The 14,837-nt window shown below is 45.0% G+C and overlaps 1 protein-coding gene across 4 annotated transcripts in view; it reads left to right on the forward strand.

Annotated features, from left to right (window-relative positions):
- The window catches only part of LOC114783668 (microtubule-associated protein 4-like), a 65,357-nt gene that overhangs the window by 12,568 nt on the left and 37,952 nt on the right, over positions 1-14,837 (forward strand). For 3 of the 4 annotated variants that reach the window (XM_028969176.1, XM_028969179.1, XM_028969180.1), the window contains exons 2-3: positions 121-303; positions 1,135-1,191. In XM_028969176.1, coding sequence (XP_028825009.1) covers positions 135-303; positions 1,135-1,191 — 226 coding nt within the window. In that variant the 5' untranslated portion in view covers positions 121-134. The remainder of the gene's footprint in view (positions 1-120; positions 304-1,134; positions 1,192-14,837) is intronic. The other variant, XM_028969178.1, reaches the window with a different exon arrangement.

A 14,837-nucleotide genomic window follows, 5' to 3' on the forward strand; every position in this document is an offset into this window, starting at 1 on the left:
TCGGTTCTGTCTTTTTTTATTTTTCTGGCTTTACAGCTAGAAATGTTTCATTTTGACTACGAACCGTATGAAGTATTTTTCTTTCCGGTTAGTAACGTCCCTGTGTGTTCCCTCACGCAGAACCTGAGGCTGACATGGCCGACCTGAGTCTGACCGACGCCCTGACGGACAGCGCGCCACAGTCTGGCCCGGAGAACCTGGTGGAGAGGGACTTTGTGGCGCAGCTGGAGGCAGAGAGCTTCGACGACCAGGTGGGGGAGACAGTGGGCAAATCAGACTTCGTCCCCCTAATGGACAACGATGGTAAGGGTCTGGATCTTGAGCTGTAGTCCTCAGAAATGTCCACAAATTTGTGGATGTCTTCATTTTTATGGCTGTTAAAGTTATAGATAAATATATAGATCACTCTTGTGATGGTCTGCATGTGTTTGGAATGGCTTGGCATCATTTAGCATCAAGTGTATCAAGCGTGCTCCTTCCTTGAAGGTCCGTGGTTGTTCCAGACATGCAGAACAGGTTTCTGGCGGCGATGAACACAAGCTGTTCTGCAGTCCCAGCATGCCGCCTTCACGCTCACGTATCAGGCGATCTGTAACCTCGCTCAGTGAAAGCGGAGGAGAGGACGGATGAAATTGCTCACCCGCATGACCCCACGGACCATGTCACACGCAGACGTGTAGTTTCATCCAGACCGTGTTTGGTGTGGTTCGGTTCCATTATGATGCCAATCGGTGGCACTTTACGTATCGTTTAAATCCCTCCTGAGCCGCAGAGCACTTAACTTCTCGCTTAATATTAGGTTAGACTGGACCTGTCCTCACCCAATTATTGTAAAAGGACACAGTGAAAGTGACTTATTGAACATACGAAGCATCAAATAGTCACACCGCAAAACTTTTGGGGGGAGAAGACGTCCCACGAGTGAACTCAGAGTGAACGGACAGGCGTCTTGTGTCGATTCGGGTTTGATGCGAGCAGCACTGTGTGCCATGAGCTTCATGAGGTCACTTGAGGTCAACGGCGCGTTCTTAGCCAAAGCTGAAACTCAATAGCCTTTGGGGTTTGTGGCCATTCACAAGGTTGCGGGCGAGTGCTTAGGAAGTGATGCCTGTCTGTGTGTGTGTCTGTGAGCAGATGCTGCTGCAGTGCTCGAGAATGGAGGCCACGATGCCCAGGGGGCTCAGAAACCTGGTAAGGAACGTTCCAGAATAACCTTTTTGTCGTCCTTGGCAATCCTGGGTGATTTCACGCTCCATCACTCCTTATTCTGTTGCGTTCTTTTTACGTTACTCCTTTTTTTCATTGCCTTTTAAAGTGAGACGTGTCTTCCCGAGTGACTGAGAGGAACGCGTGTGCCCGTCCATATTCAGACCGTATGAGATACTGTGTGTGTTGTGGTACTTTTCTCAAAAGACAGAAAAGTGAGACAGATGTCTACATGAGACAGAATTGTCTCCATCTGCTTTAGTTCTTCAGTATTTTATTTTTAGTACATTTTGCCCACCACCTTGGATCTGGTGATTCTTGAGTGTTTGGCACCTTGTTTTTTTTTTTTTTTTTTTTAGAATGAACAGGATGTTTCGCTTACGTAAGCGTACTTCGTTTTCTGGGTCCGTTCATGTTTGTGTCTCGCATTACATCAGAGGCCTTGTATGAGTATGGCCATGATGGAAATAATCCTTTCAGTAGGATTCCGCTTTAATGTGATTGGTATCTCATGCTCTTTAAAAGCGTCCACCGTTTGGCAGATATTCTGGACTTTCTTTCCTCTGAACGTACAGAATCCAGCCTTGATAATGCCATGCCAATAATGCCATGCATTTAAAAACTTTATAACCCTGATCACCTACCTTAAAAAACCTGTACTGCACCACACCACAGTGGACAAGGGGCTAATGTTGCTACAGTGGGGGCTGAACCCATTATTAGCGAACAGATGGAGCTCTTGATGGAGATGGATTCTGGGGTGAAGTGTCATTCTCATAATACGATGTAAAGCTCTGGTGCAAAACCGCTTGGTTTCGAGGAATTTGGTCTTTGACTGGTGACATTGTTTCGCTACCAATCAGAGGAGATGGGTGTCTCCTGAGCCACGCCCCCTCCATCCTTTTAATAACACCACTCTGCACTTCCAGCCTCACTCATCTTCATCCGTCTACTTGTTAGCATTCTCTTGAGTCGCGTATAAGGATTAGCCTCACACAACGTGATGTGCCGTTTAGTGTCTCTCAATTTCCTAGACACTCGTCTTCACAGTGACGCCTACTGGCTGCTGTTGTAGCAGGTCTTGTTAATGGAGCTCTTTGAAAAAACTTGCTAATTTAGTCTACTCTTAATAATAAATTTCCAAAGGAAAGAAACCTACACTTTCACGCTGCTTGTTATCTCAGTTTCTTGTGCCAGTCATGACATTTAGGAAGATCGTTTATCTGTTAGAGGAGTGAAAATGGCTGCACAGCAGCTTTACTTGGCCGTGCTCACATGATTTCTGCGACACCCATTTGAACGGAGGAGAACACCAGATGGAGACACCTGTCCACTCACGTCCCGAAGGAACCCCCCCCGATCCTCCTTATCTCGCGCGCCCCGAATAACGGATTGTGAAAAATGTGCTTTGCAGTCGAAGGGAGATAATTATCCATCGGAAGCGGTGCGGTAGAGAGCGTCATGTAATGCAGTACACCGCGCAACAGAACATTCTAACTTGGTGTGTGTGTGTGTGCGCGTGCAGATTTATTTTTACTTTACTTATCTGATTTATTTATTCATTCGTGTTGCAGTTATACCCATTTGCTTGTAGTGATTATCTCATGTGTATAAATGCATGAAACGTAGGTGCATGTGCAGCTTGATTGACCCCACCAAAGCTTTTCTTTATCAAAGTTTGTCAAAGTTCACGGTAAAAACTTCCCACCTCCAGGAAGTTGTACAAAGCGGTTCTCGCTTGTTTGGGTTCCCCGGTGACAGAAAAGCTTTGGACGGGTTGAGTCAGGCGAACCTGCGCTGCATGCCGACGCCCGCTGTGCCAACGTGACGGCGCTGCCACAGCCAGTGTGATGTTATTTAGGCAAGCGCTCTGCCTGCCCGAGTTGGCATGGATGTCTGCGCGCTGCGGCCAGCATTAGTCATCGGGGGCACAAGGCGGCAGGAGGCACCGGCGAACTTGGCAGCCGTTTGCGAAAAAGCGAGCTCCGAGCGAACCTGTTGCAATGCTTCCGAATTTTAACCATTCTGTTCAGGTCCTCGTCCTTCATAACTGATCACGAGAAATAATCAAATCACTCAAACCGTTGAAATGCACCTGACACGTTCAGCTCAGCCCAGCATAATAAACCATGAGGGTACAGGCTGCTGGAGAGGCTTTATGCCACAGAATCACTCACGGCCTTGCCCGGATTATTCATTATATAAAATGATTGACGTAGTAGAACGAATAAAATCTGCACAATTCCACTCTGCAGCGGGGTTTGTTAAGAAGTGTTGGTTGCCTAGCCAACCATATCTACATAAGCACAAGATATGGGTGGTAGTGTGAACCAGAGTCACAGGTTCTAACCCCACTTACTACCATTGTGTCCCTGAGCAAGACACTTAACCCTGAGTGTCTCCAGGGGGACTGTCCCTGTAACTACTGAGTAACTGTGAGTCGCTCTGGATAAGGGCATCAGCTAGATAATGTAAATGTAATTTTGCTGCTTTTAATAGAATTTTTATTTTATTTTAACGTTAAGAAAGGCTCAGCCGATTAGATTTTATCTGTTTTTACAGTTATAATGGCAAAAAAAAATGAAGGAACACTTTCATTGTAAATTGCAGCTTTTAATACGAATAGATGAAAACTGCCGTTAACAGGAAATTGTTGCCTAGCAACATCAGCTCTTCTCGTAGAATCCACATGTGGTTTGATTCATTTTGGGATTCGGAATTGGTTTATGGTTGAGTGTTGTCGGGCCGCAGCAACGTTTTACTCTTTACAAGTGGAAGTAGGGCCGTCGTCTATAGGGGGCACCAGCGAGTGCCGAGAAAATTGGTCAGGACGTTGAAGGTACAGTGCCTAGGGGGAACGATCCGGAAGGCTGGGAGCTCTGCTTTAGACGCCGCTGTGGAAAGCTGGTGCTTGTCTGATTTGCATGCTGCATGGGGAACGCTCGCCGACAGTTTTGCCTCTGATTAATGGATTAACCGGCACTTTTCTTCTCTTCCCTTTGACACGTTCCCACTTTCCTTTTACCCCAAACCCAACCACGATCAATCTCTTCACTTGGAACTTTCACTTTTCTTTGAATTTGATTTCGCTTCTTCATTCTTTTCTCCACCCTGTCATTGTTTTTTTTTCTCACTTTTCCTTAACCCTTTCGGAATTCACTTTTCATTTCTCTGCCATGTTTCCTTTGCGGTTATCCGCCCGTCTTGTCTGCATTCCCCCTTCTTCCCGTTCCCTTTACTCCTGTGCTTCAGAGGATTAGCTGTGCGGCAGATCTGGATGATTCAGGCCGTCGTCTTCTTCTCCTCAACCCTCCTCGACTCTGGCTGCCCTCCCAGCCCACCCGACCGGGGGCGAGACCCGTCCCTCCGCTTTGATTTTTTCAGCTCCTCCTGGGCAGAACCCAAGTCTGACACTTTTGCCAGCCAAAGATCTCTCTTTCACATACCTGCAGGCGTTTGACATTTTTAGCTTAACTTTTGTTTTGCACACGCACGCACACACACACACACACACACACACACACACAAGCTAGAGGAAGAAGGCCTACCCTCGTGTGTAACCTGGAGACGCTGTCTGAAGGACAGGCGGTGAGGTGTGGTCGTGGCGTCTGCAGCCTGAGAGACGAAGTGTCCCTGCCTGACTCAGCTCCCGGGTTCCTCAGCGCCGCTCCACGCTTCATGGAACATTCTCCAGTCCTCTTTTCTGCAGGCGTCCTCCTGTCAATAAAGAACAAAGGACGCCTGGCATGCGTTACACTCTCCCATAAAGCGGTTCTTCATAGATCCATTAATGTGGGTACAGCACAAATAACCACTTAGCTCCTTGCCTGTAGCCATTTAAAGATGCTTCTGAAAGGTCTCCCATCATTTGTTGTTTAGTCGGTGGTTTTGGTGTAAGACAGGCTTCTATTTACCGTAAATTCCTGGACTATAAGCCGCTACTTTTTTTCACCCTTTTACAACAATGCGGCTAATTTATGTTTTTTTTTAGGCTAACTAGCTTCCTGCTAACCATTTAAACTCATGATATCAGACCAAATTACCGAAATTACCGAACAGATCACAGTGGACCAATGAAACTGTTTCCGCAAACTCACCCACACTTAGTTCTTCAGATTAGCCAACTCAAACCCTCATCATGGAAAGTACACAAAGAACTTCCAATGATGCGACATTCAAGTTAAAAGCGATCAGTCTGGCTGTCGAAGAAGGAAACAGAGCTGCTGCACTGAGACAAAGTCTTTCATGTGTGACGAACTAATCGCATACCTTCAGGCTGTTCAATTCCAATTCTGAAGAAGACAACTTTAGCACTGTTCTGAAGAAAGCATCTGAGGTATGTACAGTACAGGCCAAAAGTTTGGACACCCCTTCTCACAGTTATGTACTTAACAAAAAGTGGAGACCTGACCTCCACAGTCACCGGACCTGAACCCAATGGTTTGGGGTGAGCTGGACCGCAGAGTGAAGGCAAAGGGGCCAACAAGTGCTAAACACCTCTGGGAACTCCTTCAAGACTGTTGGAAAACCATTTCAGGTGACGACCTCTTGAAGCTCATCGAGAGAATGCCAAGAGGGCAAAGCAGTAATCAGAGCAAATTGTGGATATTTTGAAGAAACTAGAATATAAAACATGTTCAGTTATTTCACCTTTTTTTTGTTAAGTACATAACTCCACATGTGTTCATTCATAGTTGTGATGCCTTCAGTGAGAATCTACCAATGTAAATGGTCATTAAAATAGAGAAAACACATTAAATGAGAAGGTGTCTCCAAACTAATGGCCTGTATTGTATGTAGTTGTGGATGTTACTGGCATTTAATTTAAAGTAAGAAAAAAAAGAATCTTTTCTTGGTCCATTAAAATCGCATATTTGAACATTATTTATGTACAATTTTTGTATATTGATGTGCTCTACAGTCCCAAAATTACCGTTACTAGCTGGCCCTCCAGGTGGCCCTCCAGGGGGGACTGAGAACAAGCATCTGAGTTCCACTGCTGAAGAACCCTGGTAGGTGTTCTTGAAGGTGTTGACGTGTGATACTGGCCATTATCTTCACAATGAAAATGATAACTCTGGAACCAAACCAACCTACACAAATCTACACAAATATATGATTTATTCCTTCTTTCTTTCTTTCTTTCTTTCTTTCTTTTTGTTTGCCTGAAGCAGCTGTAGAACCCTGTTCAGTTCTCCTACACAAGCGGACTTGTTTCTGTCTCAGATCTGGTGTCTTCTCCTGACAAGCATCACAGTGTTTACGGAGACTTCAGCTCTGTTTTGCCCTCCTCTCCCCTACATACTCACTCACACACACTCACGCAGACAGTAACACCGCCAGCTCCGTCTCTGCTCCTTCATGTAACCCCACTGCAAGGCTGTTCTTTCTAGCACCCCGGTCTTATGGCTTCCGTGATCTAATGGGCCCGATCTGCTCGTCTCTCTTAGTTTTCATATTTACTTTTTTGAGGTTTTACCTCTTAGGTTTTGTCTCAAACTGTAGCCCAGGAGACTTTATCAAAATTTGTCAATCAAAAATAATGTTGTTATTATTAATAATGCTTGCGTACATGAGAAACCAGCCTGATGGAGGAATGTCCACGTTCTACAACGGTCAGCATATTTCAAACCTTTGATGCTCTCTGTGTTACTGCCGCTCTCAGCACACATTGTTACTACTGTTTTGTGTGTTTTTAATTATTGAATTTTCCATTATACAGTTCATTATCGAATTAGTTGTCTACTTTTGATGGCAGGTCCTGTCCCAGCATTCCACTTTGTGATATTACACCAGATTGAAGGGCCGCAGTTTAAAGTGTAAGATGTACGGCGCAACGTTTATTTATTTATTTAAAGCTACTCAGTGTACTAATAAACGATTCAACAAAACAAGCTGCATTTACTGTCTTTCTCTTCCAGAGTGAGGGAGTAGGGTGTGTGAGAGCTGTTACTCATGTTCCTACAGAAAAAAAAAAAGAAAAAAAAAAAAAAAAAATATATATATATATATATATATATATATATATATAAAATACAGGGAGTGCAGAATTATTAGGCAAGTTGTATTTTTGAGGAATAATTTTATTATTGAACAACAACCATGTTCTCAATGAACCCAAAAAACTCATTAACATCAAAGCTGAATGTTTTTGGAAGTAGTTTTTAGTTTGTTTTTATTTTTAGCTATTTTAGGGGTATATCTGTGTGTGCAGGTGACTATTACTGTGCATAATTATTAGGCAACTTAACAAAAAACAAATATATACCCATTTCAATTATTTATTTTTACCAGTGAAACCAATATAACATCTCCACATTCACAAATATACATTTCTGACATTCAAAAACAAAACAAAAACAAATCAGCGACCAATATAGCCACCTTTCTTTGCAAGGACACACAAAAGCCTGCCATCCATGGATTCTGTCAGTGTTTTGATCTGTTCACCATCAACATTGCGTGCAGCAGCAACCACAGCCTCCCAGACACTGTTCAGAGAGGTGTACTGTTTTCCCTCCTTGTAAATCTCACATTTGATGATGGACCACAGGTTCTCAATGGGGTTCAGATCAGGTGAACAAGGAGGCCATGTCAGTAGTTTTTCTTCTTTTATACCCTTTCTTGCCAGCCACGCTGTGGAGTACTTGGACGCGTGTGATGGAGCATAGTCCTGCATGAAAATCATGTTATTTTTGAAGGATGCAGACTTCTTCCTGTACCACTGCTTGAAGGTGTCTTCCAGAAACTGGCAGTAGGACTGGGAGTTGAGCTTGACTCCATCCTCAACCCGAAAAGGCCCCACAAGCTCATCTTTGATGATACCAGCCCAAACCAGTACTCCACCTCCACCTTGCTGGCGTCTGAGTCGGACTGGAGCTCTCTGCCCTTTACCAATCCAGCCACGGTCCCATCCATCTGGCCCATCAAGACTCATCAGTCCATAAAACCTTAGAAAACTCAGTCTTGAGATATTTCTTGGCCCAGTCTTGACGTTTCAGCTTGTGTGTCTTGTTCAGTGGTGGTCGTCTTTCAGCCTTTCTTACCTTGGCCATGTCTCTGAGTATTGCACACCTTGTGCTTTTGGGCACTCCAGTGATGTTGCAGCTCTGAAATATGGCCAAACTGGTGGCAAGTGGCATCTTGGCAGCTGCACGCTTGACTTTTCTCAGTTCATGGGCAGTTATTTTGCGCCTTGGTTTTTCCACACGCTTCTTGCGACCCTGTTGACTAATTTGAATGAAACGCTTGATTGTTCGATGATCACGCTTCAGAAGCTTTGCAATTTTAAGAGTGCTGCATCCCTCTGTAAGATATCTCACTATTTCTGACTTTTCTGAGCCTGTCAAGTCCTTCTTTTGACCCATTTTGCCAAAGGAAAGGAAGTTGGCTAATAATTATGCACACCTGATATAGGGTGTTGATGTCATTAGACCACACCCCTTCTCATTACAGAGATGCACATCACCTAATATGCTTAATTGGTAGTAGGCTTTCGAGCCTATACAGCTTGGAGTAAGACAGCATGCATGAAGAGGATGTTGTGGACAAAATACTCATTTGCCTAATAATTCTGCACTCCCTGTAATTTTGAACATGAAGGGCATTGAATTCTGTTCAATTAGGGCCTAAAATAGTATTGTATTTTTTCAGCTCTATCACAATAAACGATATTTATCACTTTTCTTTGAAATGTCCTCTAAATGACTGTATAAATGGCAAATTCTGCCATTTATTGCATAAAATGTCACAAAAAAAAAAAATTCATCATCTTTATTCCCGGGTCCTCCGGTTCCCTGTTTTCCAGACTGGAGTTTCATGTTCTTTGTCTTGTGCAACTGATTATATGATTGTGTTTGTCTGTAATTACTAGTACTCATTTTGTTTTACATGATCAATTTTTTATTTCCTGTGTGAGGGTTCCATGCCCTGTTTAATTTAGTAAAACTTTTGAGTTTGTGAGTTGTGTTTTTCTCTTTTTCCTTCGAGTCGCATGTTCCTGAACGAAGTCAGGAACAAAGTCGTGTGGGCTTTGACTTTTTCCCGGCCTATTCGCTGTTATTCTGAATATGAAGTACACGCGGTTTGTTTGACAATAACATGGAACATGGAACACGCCGCGAAACACAGATATACACAAGCCGTGTATACTTGATTATTTGATATATCACCCACTCGTATGTTCAATGTTACTGTATTTGAGCAAAAACTGCATGTGCTATGTTGTGCTGAATTGAAGTTGCAGCCATTGCCCAGTTTTTAGTTTTTTTTTTTTGTCCCCAGTGGCACGTCACGCCCCCTCCTCACTGTAGATGGGGTGATGCGGGATGCTCCACTTCCTAGAGGAGGGGGATGTGGTGTGACTGCACTGCTGTGGCATCTCCAGGGAGGCTCTATGTGGGTCAGCCTGGCCTACTTTAGGCTACTTCAGGCTGGAGCTGGACGCTCTTGCAGCAGATGCGCTTAATCTGTAGACCAAGTGTCCCCGGACCCTCCATGGGCCCCACTGCTGCCAGCTGTGGTCCTGATAAATGAGATGAGTAAACATGTGGAACACACGCAACTGCTCGAGGAAACACTTTTTAAATAACACTACTTCTGACAAAAATATGAATAATAAAGGGTTATTGTGGGAATGACCTGATTAATTTCAGCGTTATTTTTTGACTCTCTGAAACCAGGGCTTTTCATTTTCTGCCGCATTCCATTTCTCTGAAGTTGGCTGCCCAGAACATCCGTCCATGACGCTGTGTTTGCGAGAGGGGCTCGGTTCCCCGCCGCGAATAATGAAGTTGTCTCCGAACAGCCTGCATTTGTCCTTCAGACCCATGGCGTCCGGGCCCCGGCCCTGTCCCCGGGAGTGAATTCTGACACGCCTCCTCTGCACTTTTGCTCTCTCGGCGGGCGTCTGTGGGGGCCGGTCTCAGGCGATGATGAGCGAGTCTGGTCGGACAGCAGCGGCTGGGGGCGGAGGGGAGTGTGAAAGGTCGGAGTGTGAAGGAAAGAACAGATTTTTCACTGATCTACTCAAGTCGTGTGTGTGTGTGTGAGAAGGTGATAAGTATATTTCCTCTCGGCTTTGATAAAGTGCGCCGATTCCAGAGTGTGATATGCGCCATTTGAATGCAAAAAGAATCACACACACACGTTTCACCCGTCCCCTTTCCCTTACTCAGCTCTTTGGAATATGACCGTAATCCTCTTCTGTCAGAGATTTTTTTTCCAGTGGCTGACCACATCTTTTCATTTCCTGTATGTAAACGCTGGATTGTCTTACTGGGCGCACTGCTTGTCAATGTGTTAGATGTACAGTACGGTGCCATGGACTAGTTTGATCAATGCAATTATGAAATGTGCGGCTGACCCTGGTGGGCCTGGTTTTCACTTTTTTTTTAAATCTCCTTGTTTAATCCTGGCAACAGGATTATGCAACCTCGTCCTGTAATCTGCCAGCTCAATCTTTCGAAGAGAAGATGAGCTTGTAACCTGGCCAGCCAATGGCATGCAGGCCTACAAGCATTGGTACCCGGCATAGTCTGCTGTATTTTTAATGACACCGAACATTGCTGAAAATCCTGAACATAACGCCTTCAGCATTTCACGCGTCCCGTTACGACCTGAGCCGCTTGTCTCAGTAATAGTTTTAAATATTAAAGCATGATTTAATCACATTGCACCTTTAGGCAATGTCAATTCGTGTGACTAAATCCCGAAGTCCCCACACACTGCTCCCCGGACACCTGTCATGGCTGCCCACTGCTCGCCAAGGGTGATGGTTAAATGCAGAGGACACATTTTGCTATGTTCACCTTGTGCTTGCTGTGCATCACAATGACAAAATGAAGTGGTGTAGTGAATGCGTGAGAGGGTCCATCGTTTCCGTGTCAGCGCGCCCTGTCCTGCATCCCGTCTGCTGCGTGCCATATTCCCGCCTCGCTGTGTGTCTGTGGTCTGCACACAGTTATGGCGAGAAGGTCAGCCAGAGGACGCGCCTGCCAGCCATTTAGTTTCACTCTTCATCTCTGCTCTCGGCCCTCAGAGGCGTTTCCTGACTCTCCCACTCCCATCTTCGCTCCTCACACGCTCTCGCCTTCTTTTTTTCTTCCCTTCATCAGTTGCATAATTGTCTGCTTCTGTTGCACAGAAGACCCTCAAATCAGATCAGCTTCAAGGCGAACGGCTGATTTCCTGCGTTAATTAGCACGGCGTGCTGGAGTCTGGATGAACTGAGAAGCCCCCTGCGCCAGTAGAAGAGAAAACTGTGCCCGACTGTGCCATCCTTATGACCCCACTACAGATGTGACGGGGACGGGACAGCCATGCTGGCCGGCTTATTCACGCACAGCTTCTCATCTCCAACTAGGAAGGGACAAGGACAGAAATAGCTGCTGAGCACACACACACACAATCACACACATACACACACCTCCCGGGAGAGAATCGCTGTCCACAAAAATACAGACGCAGCAGTGGCAAACTGGGCTAGACACATCCATGGACCTGGGATATGGGGGGGCATAGAGGCAAAACTGGGGTGAACTGAACCTCTTGCTAATGCTCGTCTACCTGTGCAAAATCTTTCGAAATGGCACATTCTGTTTAAACTGCTAGCTTACCATGGTAACTAGGGTTAGGACTTGGAAAAAAAACTCTCCTAAATTTAGTATAACAACCCTATGAGCTCCAGCGTCCACTGTGCAGAACTTTTATGGGCAGTTCATGCATTATACCGGCCTATCACCTGGGCAGCGGGCTTGTCCGTGGCCTGCTCGTACCACCGCAGGCGCGGAACCGACCGGGCAAGCGGTACCAATCAGATACTGACAGTGCGCATGGAAATAACCTTGGGCGTCCTAGCCTGTTTGGTGCCCAGTGCAAAAATCACAATGTAAAATCTTGGAATCCTGGAGGGACTGCATGATAAAATATGAACAAGCATAAAGTTATTTAAATGTATTCTGACAATATTTAAAAAAAAAAAAAAAAAAACTACAGCTGAATACAGAAAATCCTAAAATTTTATATAATCACTTGCATAATACAAATCCCTGGTATTTCACTGGAACAGAAAGTCCACTTACAGTAGAATTGGCCAGATGCTATTTTATCTGTTATACAGTTATGCTATATGTTGATGCATCTGTAAAAAGTTTATCATACAACTTCCAAAAAGAACTTTATGCCATATTGCACAGCCTTACATTAAAGTTCCATTTTATTCTAGGATTAGGTTTGAACCATCAGTGGGAATCTGATAAACTATAATTTGGATTCCTAACCTGACTGTTTTAGATGTATAGAGAACAGAGGGGAACAGAAGAGAAGATGGACACTGTCCTACACCTGGGAGTGTGGCGTATTGACAGGAAGGGGTATAAATCATACAGGACAAGGACAGGCTCCTCCCCTAGGTAGTTTCTCCTCTATACAGACTTCGTTCTGTAACTCCTGAAGACATGACATTACTGAACAATCCTTAGAATACTGTTCTTTTTCCAATATATTGTATTTAAATTATGAAGGGTCTTAAGTGCCCTATTAAAATTGCCATGCAGATGTGCAGGAACAGTGCTGTCAGTAAAATGGCATTGTAGTTTAGGCTCAGACGTTCCTTTTTTGGGGGGACTGTCACTTGCTCGCTATTTATACAAGTTTGACACTCCACTCGTGTCTGTAGGGCCCTGGGAGGCGCTTCATCTCCATGGAAATGCAGCTTGCTCACTTCTCTGTCCCCTCAACTTGCTTCTTCTTCTTGTTCTTTTTAATCTGCTGCAGAAGGGTGAGCATGGGGTGAGCCTTTGTCCCCCCCCATCCCCTTATGTTTCTGATCTTGAGTCGAGGGATTGACTGCTGCTCATCTCGGCGGGTGTCATTAAACAGCTTGACAGGCTTTCACCACTTTAGAGCCGGTGCTGGCCTTTTTCCTGGAGCTGGAGATTATTTAGGTTTTTTTTTCATTAAAACTCATTACCCCCAACACATACTTTCCTATTGCATATGAACTGCAACATGCAATGGCAACATGAGATTGTATAGAATCAACTTTATTTTGATCTTCAACCTTTCAAAATTCTCCCACACCGCCCCTCTGCTACGTTCCCTCCACTGGCTCCCAGTAGCTGCACACATCAGATCCAAAATACTGATGCTGGCCTACAAAGCCAAACATGGAGTAGCACCATCCTACCTCACAGCCCTTATTACACCTCGCACTGCACCTCGTATACTCCGAGCCTCCAGTACTGCTCGTCTGGTCCCTCCATCACTAAAGGTAAAAGGAAGACATTCATCTAGACTCTTCTCTGTCTTGGCCTTTTCAAATGGCAACTCAAGACCTTCTTCTTTAGAGAATATTTTGATTAACTTGTAACCTTCTTATTGTCCAACTTGTGTACAGAAACTACAACAGAGCAAATAAAAAGATTGTATTCATAGTTGGGGTCCTAGTGAACCAGAATTGATCACTTCATTAATTGTAATATAAATGTTAATGCATTCATGCACATATCTGGTTTGGTCTCAAATATCTTTTTTAATTATTTTTGTGTCACAACATTATGTGCTTTATACATTTTGGAAAGTCACTGGTGTTGGTTTACTGTGTTTGCCAGTCTGCTCTTTTAAATTAGATGGCTAAAGGGGGTCTGGGAAGTCACCAAATCTACCAACAAAGTCACTAAGTTGGCAACCATGAGTGGCCCCAGTGTCAGACATCTGGAGGCTGAGACACGGCCCAAATCGTGGGCCAGACAGCCCTGCTGCCAACAGTGCGGCAGACCAGCATGAGTCTGATAAAAAAAAAAATGTCTTCAGGACAACGGGGGTAAAAAAAAAAGAACAGACGTCTCAGATTCAGGCCAATGCTAAATGTCACTAATGTGCCGATAATTGCCTCCTTCAATGGGTTTCCTAAATGATCACTTCAGACGCCCCTCCACTCATTGGTAGGAAAGGGATTTAAGTACCTTGAAGCATTTTTTGGATTAAGCTTGCAGAAGAGCTTCACTAAGGAAATCTTTGTCTTTGACTTTGATCTTTGTCTTTTTTTTATGTTCTAGGAAGGAGGGGTGCTATCCAAGTTTTCTTTGTTGGAGGTGGGGTCTGAAAATGAGAACCTCTGGAAATAGCGAGATTTGTGTGGTTGTTTAGTCTTTGTTTGTATCAGGCCAGATGCTCTGCACGTGAGGTGATGCCTCGAGCCTCATTAAAACGCCACTAGCCGGTGTCCATAGCAACTGCTATCAGTTGGAGGGTCATCAGACTAGAGCTCTTGTGAAAACACCCTTCACCATCTTTTCAGGACCTTGGACATCGCCTGCAGAACCCGCTGCATGATACTGTGGTAATCATGTGTTGTATTGCGAAGTGAGCATCGCTGAGTCATTTCAGGTCGCTGCCAGGATCCAGTTATGGCCCCAGCGCCTCGTCACGTCCCAGTCTGCGCTTATCCAGTCGTCCCCGACCTCCCTGTCTGGGTTTATTGGTTGCGGCGCTGTGTTTGTGTCTCTGGGTTGCTTCCTGTCTGCTCTCCTCACTGTCACCCTACCCGGTGCTGCAGGGGCACTGGGGGCGGGTAGACTGGGGAGACTGCGGCCGGGGTGGGGGCGGATTGCGCAAGGGTGTCGCGCTCT

This window comes from Denticeps clupeoides, unplaced genomic scaffold (genome assembly GCF_900700375.1).
Source record: "Denticeps clupeoides unplaced genomic scaffold, fDenClu1.1, whole genome shotgun sequence".
Classification (NCBI taxonomy): Eukaryota; Metazoa; Chordata; class Actinopteri; order Clupeiformes; family Denticipitidae; genus Denticeps; species Denticeps clupeoides.